Source organism: Pinus tabuliformis, chromosome 6 (assembly GCF_031772625.1).
Source record: "Pinus tabuliformis cultivar Carrire ecotype Pingquan chromosome 6, CPIR1, whole genome shotgun sequence".
Lineage (NCBI taxonomy): Eukaryota > Viridiplantae > Streptophyta > Pinopsida > Pinales > Pinaceae > Pinus > Pinus tabuliformis.
The window spans coordinates 1,516,270,402-1,516,286,944 of record NC_142292.1 but is presented as its reverse complement, the minus strand read 5'-3'; the positions used below and the strand labels follow the sequence as shown (position 1 = coordinate 1,516,286,944).

The following is a 16,543-nucleotide window of genomic DNA, read 5'->3' as shown; positions in this document are numbered from 1 at the left end:
AGGGTAGAGAAGAAGGTTTGTGAGAAGCCTTTGACTGTCTATGAGCAGCAAAGGGATTATACTGAGAGCTGGATAGCTTGTGAGCTAAAGCTTTGTGTAATCTAGACATATTTCCACTTGTATGATAATACAAAGATCAGAGTTTTCAGCTAAGGCGTTCCCTAGAGTATTCTTCTGTGTTCATGTGTGATTTCTTTCTCATTCTTAGTTATATGTGTTCTATTTGATCTTGCTCAAAATCGATTAAGCTTCCGCAAGTTTGTTGTAGAAGTAGATCTTGTATTTTGCTTTAGTATATTGCATAATCTTTTGATCTAATGTGGGAATTTCTACATGGATATCATCCATCGTCCATAACATAATATTGAAGAGAAAAATCTAAGGTTAAAGTAGTGGAAGATCACATCGAGCATCAACAAAAGGTTCTCCAACTCTTAAAGGATAACCTGACTTTGGCGCAGAATAGAATGAAACAACAGGCAGATCAACATCATAGCGAAAGACGTTTTGAGGTCGCTGACTAGGTATTTCTACGACTACAACCATATAAACAAACTTCCCCCAAGCAAGCTAAGAAGGATAATAAATTATCACCAAAGTATTATGGTTGGTATAAGGTGTTGCAAAAGATTGGAACTATGGCATACAAATTGGAACTTCTTGCATCTTCCTAAGTACACCTAGTTTTCCATGTTTCATTCTTAGACAAGGTTATAGGTGACAAGCTCCCAGTTCAAACAATATTGCCAGAACTTAACGAGGAAGGAAAAATCATATTGGAACCTGAAGCAGTCACTGAAACAAGAACTCGACAACTATGAAATTGATCAATTTCATAGTAGCTCATCAAGTGGAATAACTTACCCGTTAAAGATTCCACATGGGAGGACAACAATTTTATACATAAGCATCGAGAGCTACTCAAGCGTTGAGGACAACACTTTTTTAAAGAAGAGGGAAATATTAGGTCCCTATAAGACTAGTGTATTCCCTTATTATTATTGTCATTGTAGCCCCTTATTGTTATTGTTGTGTCCATGTTGTCCCCATTTTGTATTATTGTGCCCCATAGAAGCCCACTATTGTTATTGTTGTGCCCTTACATTATTATTGTTATGTCGGCTTTCATTATATTGTCACGCCTTAGACTCCTATGTATAGAATCGAGGTCTTGTCATTTGTATCATCCAAGAATTGTTCATTTGTGTAATGTAAAGGAAGTTGCCCCCGAAGAGGCTAATTTTGAAGTCGTTGATCTATCTCATTCTTCTATTTTGTGAGCTGCTTGCATAACATATATTTATACAATAAACATGATAAAATGCAAGATAATTCATACTATGAGAATGTAATTCATGAGATGTAATTAAATTACATAGGGAAAGCGGGAAGACATAAAGTGAAAAGAAGTTTTATGATGATAAAATGTTAAAGCAATAAGTGAAAAGAGCCACTATTATGAAAATATAATTTGTAGCATGCAACCGCATAATCCATGTTTGGTTAATATGATAAGCTAGTGTATGTGGTGTGGTGGGGATGGTTTGTTGTTTTCTTCCCTACTCAGGTTAATGTTATAGCATGTTTGAATTTGGTGCTATAATATGTCTTACTATGTAACATTATTAGTAGATATCAGATTGGTACAATGAACCACATAGCCAAAAACATCTCCTGCTATAACATGGCTCATCTCCTGCTATAACGTGTCTCACTATATAATGTACCAGATTGGTAGAATTAACATGTTTGGCTATATAAAAAGATTATATACCTTAATTCCTCGGAATAGTAGGTAGATGTAATTTGTGGAAATAAACTAGATTAATATAATAACCCACCAAATACAAAAAATCAGACAAACATGTTTAAATTCCCTGTGATTATATGTCTATTTTCATAAACATGTGTTAAAATTCAATTAATAAAATCAGAGAAAGGAAAGTTTATAGTAAGTGAAAGGAACTTTAACTAAAAAAGTTTTAGTTTAAATATTGTGTGCACGAGATTGGTACACAAAAAAAATAAGAGTTTCATTTTTAGAAACAAATTCAAATTAGCTTTGTTTATATGTTTCATTTTCAGAGACACGTGTTCAAATTCAATTAATAAAATCAACTTTAGGTTTAACATTGTGTCTAAATGATGCCTGATTGCAATAACTCTTTTGGGTGAATATAAGTACGTTCTTCAAATTTGGATGTGTAATGCAATGTGTTGTGTTTTGGGGGGACATTATAGCATTCACATTGGGGGACATTATAGCAGTCACATTAGATAATGGGGGAGGAGTGCCCATATAATTAATGAATTTGTTGTTTTTTTCTGATCCACCGCATATTTCATTCCGGTAATGAGATTAATCTCGATTATAGCATAGTGCAATAATTCTTTATTTGGGGACTATGTAACACAATCCCAGGAAAGAATGACATTAGTCGCAAGAAATCTCCAATTCGGAGACCATGTAATACATGTGATTGGAGATTACACACATTTATTGACGCATTTACTGGTCCGTGGATAAGTATGCGGGCATTTGTAATGGGACTCTCGGATTTCTCCCTGGTTGCCAGTCAATACCTCAATATTTCCCATTTTGATCATCGCAACAACAAATTTTTGCTGTCATGTGTGCATGCCAAAGGCACCGGAGTTCGCAAAAACCAGATTCCTGGTGTTTACATTTGTCAACTGCATTGCGTCTGAGGTAAACAAACCGAGATTCTTTTAACCTCGTTGTATCTAGAAATTGTCTAGGTAAACAAACGACTATTTTTTAGGGCTAAATTTGAGAGATGTGTTAATTTCAATATTTTTCCAAAATAAATATTCGCTAATTTTTATTTTTCCTAAAAATTATTCACTTATATTTCGTAGAATAAAAATATTTTATATTAGAAATAGTCTACACTATAAAATATTTTGAAAATTGAATATTATTTTAAAAATATTTCCAAATATTTTATAATTTGCATATTAGGTAATAGTAATATTTTCCAAAGTTTCTACACTTTAAACTAATATTTCATTCTTCAAATATTCCTTACAATAAATATTATCTCTAATGTAATTAGAACCATCGTGGTTGCATCCAATTTTGTTATAGCTACGTCTTTCCTAGCACCCATCATTGCCTCAAAATAAGTTGTCCTATCAAGTGCTCCAATTATGAGAAGCAAGGGCAATATTATCCATTTCCTCACATATCTTTGGTGAAACTAATTATTTCATCCAATCTTGTTATGCACATGAGTTAAATTGATTTTCTACACATTTTTTTTTTCAATTAATTGATTGTTGTAATTATTACAAGGATGCATTGTTGAGAGGCTTGGATCATGACTAAGGACAACCCCTTTGACAATTAGAGGCATAATATTTGGAGACCGAAAAAGGACCAAGGTTCCTCTTGTTAGGCTGCCAAATTGTCTCATTTTTCGCCATCCTAAACAACCATTTTCAGTAATCTATCACACTTTTTTTCCATCTATCACCCATCTTGTTGTGTTTCTTCATGAATATGCCACTTTAAGCTTAGTGATATTAAAGTAGTTAATTATCGTTATTTTGCTTTATTTTTGTTGAATTAGAATGGATTATTGTTGGCTTTGGTGATGATGGTTTCCCTAATGTTGTTCTAGTGGTTCCCATGTGGTAACAATAACCAACATCCATGGTTGTCATATCTACATAGCTCCAAGAGGAATTCTCGAACATAGATTTATGATAGATATGGATTTTTGTTACCTAACACATAGCTAGGTTGACTCCATTAGGCTTGAGCTCTTAATTTATAGTTCAAATAGCTCATGCGAGACATAATTGGGTGACCATTTTTGGATGTGATTTTCACACAAACAAAAATGAATATTGGAAATACACTACACGTGCTTTTGTCAAAACATCCCCAATTAAGTGTCATGCGAGCAGTTTCTCCAAAAAGTTCGTAGAATGAGTGCTACTTATAATTCTTTCACTACGCAGAAACCAATTATCAACTGAAAGAGTAATATACCCTCACATGATTTCATTATATATTAATCCAATATAATCATATCTTAACTTGTTTTCTAACTAAGATTTTCATAAAACAAGCAACATAATATCTTGTAAATCCTTCGATAAATCTAGATTTGGGAGGATTAGTTTTGGGAGGATTAGTTCCAATTCACCCCTTGCTTTTTTCTTGTATAAATATATGGCTAGAGAGAAGGTTGGGAGTGTAAGTTAGGCGAAGTAGTAGAGACAAAGGTCAGTTAAGCAGTATCAGCAAACAAAGACACAACGAGAATATTGTTGCATCATTTTTTAATAAAGTATGCAAATTTCTATCGTATGAAGCCTTAATTTGCGAGTACGCTTTAGCAGCCCTGATTGGTGAAGGAGGGCCCCTTAAGTGGCCAAGTGATGAAAGGTTATTTGCTAATTAGATTTATAGTAGGAGTTTTGTAATATCTTGTGCTTTGATTTTATGCCCCAGTGCTAATTTGCAGAACTTAATGTTTACAACTGTTATCTTGAGACTGTTGATCTACATTGACATTTCTGGTGGTTTATTTTTTGTTATTTGCAGTATGGTTTTGTCACGGTTACTTGCACAGTAGTTTATTTCCTATTATTCATAGTGGGGTTTTTTATAGTGTTTTTTTTAAGAGCTCTGAATTTATATATGCAATTAAAAGTCAATTTTAAATAATAATAAAAGAAAATTGACTAAAATTTATTCGGAAATTCATAATAAAGTTTTTAAGAATATATATATATATATATATTAAGAATGCTGAATTTATATATGCAATTAAAAGTTAATTTTAAACCCAAAAAATAAGATTTAAAAAAAAAATATTGCAACTTAGCATATTGGCCTTTTTAGAAGAATAAGGCAGAGACCAGTACAATATGGTCCATATCTATTTATGTCAATCAGCATCCCATAACAGAGAGAGGGATGGGTCTAAAAGGGGGAAATCTCGAAGCGTACAGAACAACTGCCAAGATACAATTGAGCTCCGATCTGCGAAGAACAACACTCATCCATAGCTCTAATAGCTTCTCTCAGACACACCCCACAGTCGGGTGCTGAAAGAGTTGTCAAGCACATTTCTAATCCATAAACGGTGACAGAAGAATTCACTACCCATGCTCCGGTGGCGAATCTATTCACGTTTAAGGGAGCTTCACCTGCCAGAGTTTCCATGAGATTCGCGACAGTGTAATTGAAAGCTTGAATATCATGGCTGCTCTTAACATTCTCAAGAGCATAGGAAACTTTTGTATCGAGATCAGAGGAGAAACTGTAATTCTCATAGCGAATGAAGCAGAATTCCAACTGAACACGAGCGCCTATGGCGTTTGGGCAGTCTTGATAAGCCATTTGTGAGGCTGCAGCGGAACAGCTTTGGCAGTCGTGGTGAGGGACGTCGGGCCTGCATTGCACAAGGCCGTAGACTCCACCATAAGTATATGTTGCCAATCCGCCATTGGGGGCGGCGGCTTTCACGACGGATTGCAATACCATATTGACGTTGCTCTCGTATTCACTGCCATTGTTGTATTTATTTACGTTGCAGAGACCGTAAATAAAACGATCGGATTGCCCATCGACAGCTGAGATCGAAAATACATTACACTGCAGTGCGAATAACAATAATGCGATCCAACACCACCGTCATCGTATGCTGCCTTCCATCTTCTACGTTATGATGGCAAACAAAATGTTATGATGTTGTGGAATTGAGAGGCGGTACGAAATTGTAATCTTTATTTGTGATTGCATGAGGAAGAGAGGACAAGGAATGAATGAAGCAATGCACAAACAAGGGAACGAAAGAATCGATGCACAGACAAAGCCAAAGCGAATTTCAGTGGATATTAGGAGAGAAGACACGGAAGGATTTTATAAATGGAGGATGCAATGAAGCCACAGAAAGGCCAAGTCTACTGCTGGCGAGGCACGCGTTAAAGGATGATAATAATTTATTTATTGGACTTTTTCAGAGGTGCAGTGACGAGCGACTTCTCTCTTTGAATACATTGTCAAATAAATTTATAACTAGCATTTGCACCTTATGTTGCAAAGGAAACGCCGTAAGGCATAGAGTGGGGAAGAACATCATAAAGTGGGGAAGAATAGAGACATGTATAGAGTGGGGAAGAATAGGGACATGTGAATGGACATTGTTGAAAGCAAGGGTGGATGATAATGAGTTACAATTGCAATAGTTAGTTATGTGTATTTTGAAAATGAATATTTTGTAAATAATAATAGGTTGTGGAAGAATTTATAAAAAGTAAGCCATCAACTACACAATTGATATCTACAGAAATAGAAGGCTAGAAAACAAGAATTTTAATTTATAAGATACAATTTACATGGTTGATCAACATGTAGAAACCCCTTGTGTCATCGCTCTGTCCAAGTGGGGAATAATAATATGACAGTGGAATCACTATTGTGAATATGCAGAGACATAATACTATGGCATGCTTATAGATCGTTGTTGGCTGAATGACTTGCAATTGGCTTTCAAGCTACTGGTTCACCATAAGTTGGATCTACAAAATATTAGTTGGATCTAAAGAACAAATAAAGCTAGGATAAAAGGTCCAAATTTATGAAATTATTAGTTTCTTCCTTCCCCACCTTTCCATTGTTGTTATTATTATTATAATACTAATAATATTATTATTATCATTACCAGATAGCTCCCTGGATGCCATCAAACATTTAATATTAATTTTATTAGAACAAATCAAGGTACGGATAGAAAGCTAAAATTTCTGAAATTATTAGTTTCTTCCTTCCCCTCTTTTTCGCTCTTAGCACTATGACACTTCCTTTCACATCCTACAGTGGATTGAACTTGCAAGAAATTTCGAGGTGAACCCTATACCTTTGCCTCTTCTGTTCATTTTTGTACAGAAGGAGGTATATACATCTTCAGTTCATATTTCTAGCCATTATCAACACCCAATACATGCTTTTGTATACAGGGAATTAAATTTTCATCATGTTTGAACTCAACTATTTGCCTTCCAAGGCTGGCTAAAATGGTTGTTGGGCTGAGGGCCTCCACTGCAAATATTTTTGTTGACAATGGCCGTTACAGAGAGTTTATTTTCAAGCATTTTCAAGTGGCTTCTATGGATGAAGAAAGTGCAGCAGTAGTTCTAGTAAGTTGATCATTCTATACAAGAAATTCCCATCTGAAGCCCTGAGTAGGCTATGAGTGAGACTTTTTGCCTCTACATAAGAGTTCATTAGATAATGTGTTCTACAAACCCCTCTCACATACTCAACTGCATGACTGCCCTATTCAAGAAGCCAGTTATTCCAATAAGCAATGAAAATCACCTATACAATTTACCAATTACAACAACAACCAACCAACAAAAAAAAATGTACTCAGCAGACTAAGGCAACAAACTGGTCAAGTAATAATCCTCAAAAGGGCCAATATACTAGGACTCTCCATTCAACTAGGTATTACCACCTATATTTTATCTTGATTTAAGTATATTTCCAGTAACAATTCACCAAACTGTAGTCAGCCTATGTGATGAAACAATATCACCAAAAGTTCAAACTACGCATGTTACAAATAAAACTGTTGGCTAAACCTATAAACAATCTTAATCATCCACTTCTACCAACCTTCTTATTATTAGGCTTTTAACAACATGTGTGTGATTAAGTTGTTTCTCATCTTTTATCAGCTACCACGTTTGACAGAAAAGAATTACAAATTTCCTACCTCCACTATCTAACAGATTTGCTAATTTCTGAATCATTCAAAACTTGAACAGGGCCAATATATTGAAATGACACCATGAGAGCCTCAGAGCTTATGCCTCCATTTATAAGCTATCTTAACTAAGCCATTTCTTTTGGTAATCCAAATAACAAAAAAACCATTCCATTTCTTGCCTTTAAAATGGATACTTTCATCCAACAACTTCTAGTGGCACGCAGAGGCAGATTCATTGAATTTTACAATTCACGCCAGTCTTGGTATGCAGAGGCAGATTCATTGAAATCAGATATTTCTTTCAGATTCATTGACGAGGCACTTTGCCCAACTGTTTGACTGCGACTTTGATGGATTATTACTCTGGATTGGGTAATTTAATGCATATTACCCATTTAATGCAGTAATTTAATTTTTTTAGGTACTTTTTATATGCTATTTGTGGAGGTAATATTTCATTGTTCTTACAATAGGAAAGTCCTCCTTCAGCAGCTAAACCACGTGTCATGATAAGAAGTCAATGAAGAGTTTTGTTTTAAGAATTTGTTGATCTAAGTCCAATCTTCTCATTAGATAAAGCAATCAACAGTATGTTTGAAGATATGATCCCTTTGGCACCTCTGCATCAGTATTCTAAAGCTAGCAGTCCTTCCATCCAGTCACCTGTGCTCACATAAATTCAAGTCTTGTAAATAAAGATGTCCAACAAGCAAATTTGTTGAGGATCAAATAAGTGACTCTAGGGATACATATATTTATTTGGATTTGATCAATGAATTAAAGAGAGCCCTATGGAGCAATGAAGAATCGAGTTGTTGGCCTAGTTCTCTGAACCATTAAGAAGGAGCCAAGTGTTCCTATTGTTCTAAGTACAAGAAACAATAAAGGTCTGCTATGCAATGGAGCTATCTCTCTTTTACATTCTGGGCATAGGTATGCTTTTGAATAAGTCTTTTGAAAAGAACTTTATTCTCCTAAGAGGCCAATAAAAGTGCAAGAACAAAAGAATATGCCAAAGGTCATTTCATGAAGCCAACCTTGGAGAAAGGATTACTCTGTTCTCGATCTTGTGGTATGGAGGCAGAAATGTTATGGCTCGATGAACTTTGTCTTATATTCTCTCTCGCTTTTCAATTCAGACAGTGAATCCGACCTATTCATGCCTCTTTGTTCTCTAATTTATTGAAGAGAAAAAGTTTTGTTAATGTCGATTGTTTTATCTAAGAAGATGCCTACTTGTTCCTTGTGCTTGTAATAAGGCCAAGAAGCCTATGTCACATAAAGCACTGCTATATACTATCATGCTCTGTGAATTTGGCCGACCAGTATAGGTCATTGGGGCTGTGATATCTTGATCTCCGGTCTATAAGAGAAGAAAGGTGGTGGACTTCTCATTCCACATATTTGTAAGGAAGTGGAGAATCTTTTAAAGGACAGTTCTAAGGCCCTTCATAATTTAAGGAAGTCGAGATTTTGTATGCATATATTTGCAAGCCTTGAAAAGACAATCAGTGGGCATCCTATGTCATCTATATTAGTAAAATCAAGGAACCCTATTTTGTGTATTGAAGAAGAGGCCAAGTCCTTATCACTGTTACAAGCACATACACACACACACACACACACACACACACACACATATATATAAGTGTTAAAAGCCTGTTCCATTCAAGCCAACTTGCAAATCAATAAGGAATATATATTCATGTCTTTGAAACCTTCATAAGAGGTGCCCTGAAGCCAATAAAAATAGAGGATGTAGTTATGAGAAGGGATGGTCCCTTTAGACATCAATCTGAAAATGATTTTTGAAGAATAGTAAAAGCCCTCGATAATGCCATTATCTAGCAGTTGATGTGATTTTGTTGAGAAGGTTTAGTGGCAGCCCTCCATGTGATCCTATTTTTGTCTAGCAGCTGAAGCAAAGGAAGTTCATCCAAGAAAAGTATGCAGCTCCTTTGTGTTGGCACCATTGGATAAGGGTGACACTACCCTTGGAAGTCTGGAAGATAGAAGAAGTGTGAGGCACTCTGGAGCAGACCCCTGTAGCAGCCTGTAGGAACATAAAATCAGAGGTATGGTATCTCTCAAGGTGCCTCATGAAGAACACATTGGAAGAAGGATGTGCATGGCTGATCCTATGTCTTGGCGAGCACGATGAGCAGAGGAAACTGTGAGGACCCTGATTTTGGCATCTTGATTAGGTCATTGGGCATTTTATGGCCAATTTTCGAAGTACTGCATTTGCATTTTTGCTCACCTTGCTTGGGCTATATTTAGTAATCATCACAGTTAATGTAAGTTGTAACTCTATGTCCTAGTCATCTTACCTACCTATACCTACATATGATTAATGCATTCACACTGTTTTGACACACATGAAGGGAATTGGAGTGTTGATAGGTGTTGTAGTTCCTGACATCAGACGGATTGGATTAGTAGCATCTATTGTTTTGCTTGCCTTCATGATCACAAAAGGCTTTTACATTCAGGTTTATGTTTATGTTAACTTTGGAACAAGTTCTTTCAGTCTGGGCTTATAATATTTGTGTTGTTTCAAACTTACCAACAAACAATGTCATGGTCTTGTAATCAACAACAACATACATGTTTCCACAGCACAAGCGTCAAAAAATTCCATACAAACTGCATGAGTGTAACCGTCAGGTTCTTAGGTTCTTGGTTGAAATAGGATCGTTAAATTACGTTTGTATAAGCTGATGGTGAGGATTTCTGAACAATCACATTGACAAAAGAGAAACGTAAATGTGGGTTGAAGTAGGATAACTGCATAAGAATCTGTCTAACTTAACTTCAAACAATTGATTCTACCAATATAATATGACCTAGGATGTTGGGACTGTTGAGCTCTTATTGTTGATACATTTCACAACCTTGTCAGAATGTCTTATCTGGCGGAGCAAAGAGCAAGCGCAATCTGCATGGCACAATATACCATTATATTGTTATTACCATTATATTTTTTCTGGGAGGTCTGGAAATGGAGAAATAAAATCATCTTCAACAACCACCAGATTTCTGAACTGCGGGTTTTGGAAAACATAAAACTGGCCCGGCCCACACCACTGGTTCATATCTGCATACCGGGCCAAAGGTTTCTTCTTGCAAATCCACCCCTACAGTGGTTTTCCCGGCTGCCTATTTTGATGGAGCATCGCAAAGACATATTTGCGGATGTGGTTTCTGGATTGCCTTCTAGCTGGATCCGGAATTCTGGATACATTGGGGTGCTGGCCATGGCACGAACACTTAAGCTGAAGTAATGTCACTCTAAGGTTTACTTTGGTTCACAAAATTTTTGAACATCCCAATATTACACATATATGAGGACTTGGACGGGCACATATCTATCAAACCACTCTTCAAGGCTGGCTCTTCCAAGTACAAAAACTCTGGACTTATTATCCGTGTTCATCTATTGCATACATAGGAAGAGAGCATAACCATTTTACACTCTTCAAGACTGGCTCTTCCAAGTACAACAACTCTGGACTTATTATCCGGGTTCATCTATTCAACACATAGAAAGAGAGCATAACCATTTTACAGGCAGACTCTCGAAAAATGGACTTCATGCTGAAGCGGACGTACTGCACATTGAGATTAAGATGGAAGGACAAATTCTAGACGCCGGGGTGATGACTTTCTCTGAATAGAACTATTTCTTTGCAGGAATTCTCATATGAACAAGATGAACTTTGCCGGGATACAACATGTTGGACATCCTATCAACCCATTTTGTGTTTTTGATTTGTACATATTACTTTTCCTATGCTTGGTTTGCTGATTCACTTGTCTTCATTATGCCTGCACAATACTGGTTATGATAGTCTATACTTCTGGATTTGCCAGAATAGTTTTGACTGGAACAGAAAGATGATATTTGATGTATTTTATTACATCTATATGTTGATCTCATATCACGTGTTTGTAAAATTTCTTTTTGATGAATATATCGCTTTTTCCATACTGAAAAATAAAATTAGAGACAACCTTGTATGAAGCAACATGGTCTTATGTAATTTGTTCAGCTTAATTTGACGGTGCACGTGCTTTTTGTAAATTAACAGCTTGTCTATGGCAAATGTGAAGTACATTGAAAACCTGTCAGTTTGTCAATTTGCAAAGAGTTAAAAGTATATCCTTTACTGAATCATGATAATAATTAATTTCTTGGTATATGTATTACAAACTAATTCATAATGGTGTTGGATTGTAAGCAAGGGTAGTCCCTACAGATTTGATGGGAGATCGAGAAGACTATACAAATAGTTAACCCAGAAGATCTCACGCAAGGTTACATATTGAAAAAAAAATATATCCTATCTAGCTAGACTACAACGGATCTGTGACTGCTGCATGTATGGACGGTTCTCTGAGAGGCAGAAGCACATCCATCACTGCATTCGTCAAAGAAGCAAAGCCATTACTGTATTCATCAAATAATATGTTTAGACCAAAAATATCAAATAATATGTTTAGACCAAAAATGAGAACGGATCAATGGAGAAGTATGAACTTAAGCCAAGATTTTCTGAAAAAATCATATAGAAATTTTAGGGTCGATAAGTTTCGAATCTCTATCGAGGTTCATTATAGGACATGGTGGAGATTTATTATATGATGGTGATAAACCTTGATAAATATTTATTATATGATGGTGATAAACCTTGATAAAGGTTCGAAACGCGTCACCCTAAAATTTTCCATGTGATTTCAAATTTTGACAAATCAGAAATCAGAAATATGAACTTATTTGTTCAGTAAAATTACATTACACATAAATCTTGTCGCATTAAGCAAGATATTTTAATTATCTACAGAGACAGGGACTAACTGCCTCGCAGCTATCCGCCTTGTTCATTTTGGTTAAGATTACAAATCTGTGAAGGTTGTATTCGGTGAGCAGTGAACAATGTGGCCACTGGACCACGATTGTGATTGTGATTGTTAAATGCTGTGATTGTTGAAGATGCAAGTCAGATAGTTCACAGCTTTGAAGGGATTGAAGTTTTTTTGCTCAACCAGTGCTCTCAGATGTTTTCTGAGAATTTTTCCAGACTCAGTTTGCGGAATGGAAACCACAAACGCCACTCTTCTTATCTTCTTGTATGGAGCCACCTAATTCCATCACACCCACATTGATACAAATGCCATATTACTTGCAGAAGATAGAGAGGTTCCTAAGTAAACCAAAAACCACATAAAACTCTAGAAACAAACAAATGAAACAATCAATAAATCACCTGTCTTCCAATAAATTCAATCACATCCTCTTCTGTTAGATTGCTTTGAGGCTTCCTCGCTATAAATGCCATAGGAACTTCACCTGCTTCTTCATCTGGATATCTGCCAACACATTCCCCAACCACTGTCAATATACACAAAATATAGGCTGGTATAAGAACAATATAGAGCGATGCAAAATAATGATTTATATTCTCCTTTTAGTCAATTGATTCACATTTTTGCTAATAGCTGAATCAGAATCCCCTCTCCAGACAAAATAATATTCTGCCTGAGCTTCTCTTATTCAATTCACTTGCCCAAAAAATGAAATGGAGAGCTGGGAAATCTCACGGTATTACTGCAGAGTCTTCAATCTGTGGATTGCATAGCAGAAGCTCTTCCAATTCAGCTGGTGCTATCTGAAATGGTTTTCCATGCCATAATAAATAGCATCAAATGAATGTAATTGAAAAATTTATCAAGTGGGTATAATGAATTACTGTTGGTATTAAACGAGAATTAACTAGACATACCTGGAGTCCCTTGTATTTGATGAGCTCTTTTAGTCTGTCTACAATATATACATGCCCTTCTTCATTGATACGACAAATATCTCCAGAGTGCAACCAACCTTCTGAATCTATAGCCGATGATGTAGCTTCTTTGTTCTTGTAGTATTCTGTAGAGATTCAGAAGCTGATCAGATCAAATTTTGACAGTTTAGAAATGAAACTCTGGTGGAAAAATGGTGATGGGTAGCATGAAATTATCCTTCTACTCTATCCAGAACAAATGAAGGCGCTACTTTCCTAGGAGATCCCTAAAGGATCTAATGTAGGCTTTACAAAGGAAAATAGGTAAGTTATATGTCAATTCAGAGTAAAATCATAGCTTAGTAGTGGATTTAATTTTACAGATGGAGTAACTGTTTTCTGCTCATAAAAATCTTGAAGGATGCTAATAAAATTCATATAATCTCATAGATATTTTACATTATATCCTAATGTGTTTTTACCTTTCATGACCATAGGGCCTCGGAAGCATAATTCGCCTCTTCTGTTGGGAGGCAAGGGCTTCCCCGTTACAATATCAACTACCTTAGCCTCCACATTAGGGACTAGTATGCCTACTGAACCGTAATGCTTGATGTCGTTTCCTTCGCTCTTTATGACTGAACCACTCATCTCAGTCATTCCATACATCTGCAGAAATGATGAGTAGAACAATCAGGTAAAAACCAGTTATAAATTGAAAGGGAAACTTTTCAACAACAGAAATGCTCACTAGATTCAGGTAAACTGGGAGATAAATTCTACTAGGGTGATTCATCCATCAAGCCTTTGTATTTATAAGTATACACAGCATTGCAAATATCAACATGAACGTATGCTCATCTCAGGTCTAAAGAGGAGGATGCATATGAAATCTTCAGACGTTCCTCCAAGCTAGAGCAAAGCATTGGAGAAGAAAGTAGGCTGGTAGAATGGAAGTAGATTCAAGATTTGATGAAGCTCGGAGTGAAAACCCATAGTTCAAATTCTCTTTTATTCTAAACCAATGTATATACTTAAAAAAGTCCCTGTACTATAAAAATCTATTAAGTTTGAAACAACATAATCATATAAAAAATTTCCCCTTTCTTGCATCAGAATCAAATAACTAATTATCTTTTAAAATATCTAAAACAATTTAAAACAAAACAAACTCTTCAAAATAAAATTCCCATAACATTTAACTTCAAAACAAATAATCATAAAATCACATTAAACTTCAAATAAATAATGATAATAAATCCCAGCTACTTTTTAGAATGGAATATATAAAAAATCTAATTTAATTTAAATCTATATCCAATATAGAATATGATCACTACAGATCTGACTTCCTCCCTCCCAATCAAGAACAATGCCAAACCGCTCCACCAATTTGATAAATATGGGCTTTTGACGGTTTTAAAACAATAGGCTAGATCAGGGTACGATGTAGAAAGCGACACCAACTTTGTGAATCTTGGTTTTTTACAAAAGTGTCAAACCGAAGCATACCAGTACTGGTTAAAACTATAAACAATCGGAAAGATGGCAGACCGTGACTGACCTGTGAAATTCCAATTCCAGGGAAACGGCTCCTGAAGGCTTCCATTTGTTCTCTGCCCATGGACGCCCCACCTACTATAACCTCCTTGAGAGAACTCAGATCGTATTTTTGGTCAACGTCGGGCAACTTGGAGAGCCGAATGAAAATAGCAGGAACAGCAGGCAGGTGCGTTACTCCGTATCTCTGAATGGCCATCAGCATTCCCTCCATTGTAAATTTGGGCAAAATGACAACAGTTGCCCCTATTGCCATGAGCCCACAGACAAAAGTATTGAAGCCATACATATGAAACAACGGAATGAAACACAGATACACGTCCTTGCATGACCCCATAAGAGTACATAGGACGGAGGTCATGGCAATAAGGTTTCTGTGCGTCGATACCACCCCTTTGCTCCGGCCTGTGGTGCCCGATGAATAAAGCACCACTGCTGTAGAATCCTGACAGATTTTCATTGGAGGTTTGTGCTTTTCGCATGCTCTCAGGAAGTTGCAACTTCTTCCTGAAGCTCAGCCGTGAGCCCACAGATGTCAAGTGAAAGGTGAAACGTTTTTTCAAGGTTTTTAATATTTTAAAACATTTTTTATTTTATTAAATCAGACGGTTGATTTTTGTTCAATCGTCTAACAAAAGATCTAACGGCTACGATTAGGACAGAAAGGCATTTGGGGGAGTTCACTTCAGAGAGAAACGCCTTACGACGTAAATATGTTAATATATGGGCAACTACAAATAAAAAAATACGAAGTTACTTGTAATACAAGTAAAATAAAATAATGTTTTGGTTTTGGTTTGGTCAAATCCCTAAAGAACACACTTTTTTTCGTGCAATGACGTGGTCAAAATCTTATTTTTCAAGAACCGCACTTCAACTGCCATTCATTTGAAAACTTAACTCTCGATGATGGGAATTTATATATACTTTAATAATTTCAAAATATTCACTTTTATGCTTTTATTTCAATTGTCTATAACGCGACTTTTTGAAAGCTTTTTCGGCAGGTTTTTCTGGTCGAAATTCGGCAGGAATTTATTGGAATCGCAAGTTTGATAGCTAGTTTCTGCACAATGAAAGCGTCCCAGGGGTTTTCGAGGGTGCTGAATCCAAATATACAGTTAAAAAATCATTTTAACTGCAAGAAATCAAGATTTAACCTCAATTTCTTCCGCCGGATTCCGGAATCTCCAAAAAATCGCATTATAGACAACTCCCTTTCAAAATTGCGAAAAAAATGGAGTATCATGTGTTTGATGGTTTATTTCAAATATATATTATGAATTACTTATTACAAATTTGTGAGAAAAATGTGTTAGATAATTTATTTAGTTTTATATTATCATTTATAAGGCTATGGATTATGGATTGATGGTAAGTAGGTGCATTGTTAAAGTAAGGTTTATTTCAAATATATATTATGAATTACTTATTACAAATTTGTGAGAA

General features: G+C 35.8%; 1 protein-coding gene across 1 annotated transcript; it reads right to left on the bottom strand.

Annotated features, from left to right (window-relative positions):
- Positions 1-4,957: 4,957 nt before the first annotated feature.
- LOC149264441 (beta-phenylalanine coenzyme A ligase-like) lies at positions 4,958-15,554 on the bottom strand. Its single transcript, XM_089398974.1, has 7 exons — positions 15,099-15,554; positions 14,017-14,203; positions 13,535-13,680; positions 13,353-13,420; positions 13,019-13,121; positions 12,765-12,893; positions 4,958-5,632 (listed from the first exon to the last, which is right to left on the bottom strand). Exons 1-7 carry the CDS (start codon positions 15,552-15,554, stop codon positions 4,958-4,960), a joined length of 1,764 nt encoding a protein of 587 aa, XP_089255100.1.
- Positions 15,555-16,543: the final 989 nt, after the last annotated feature.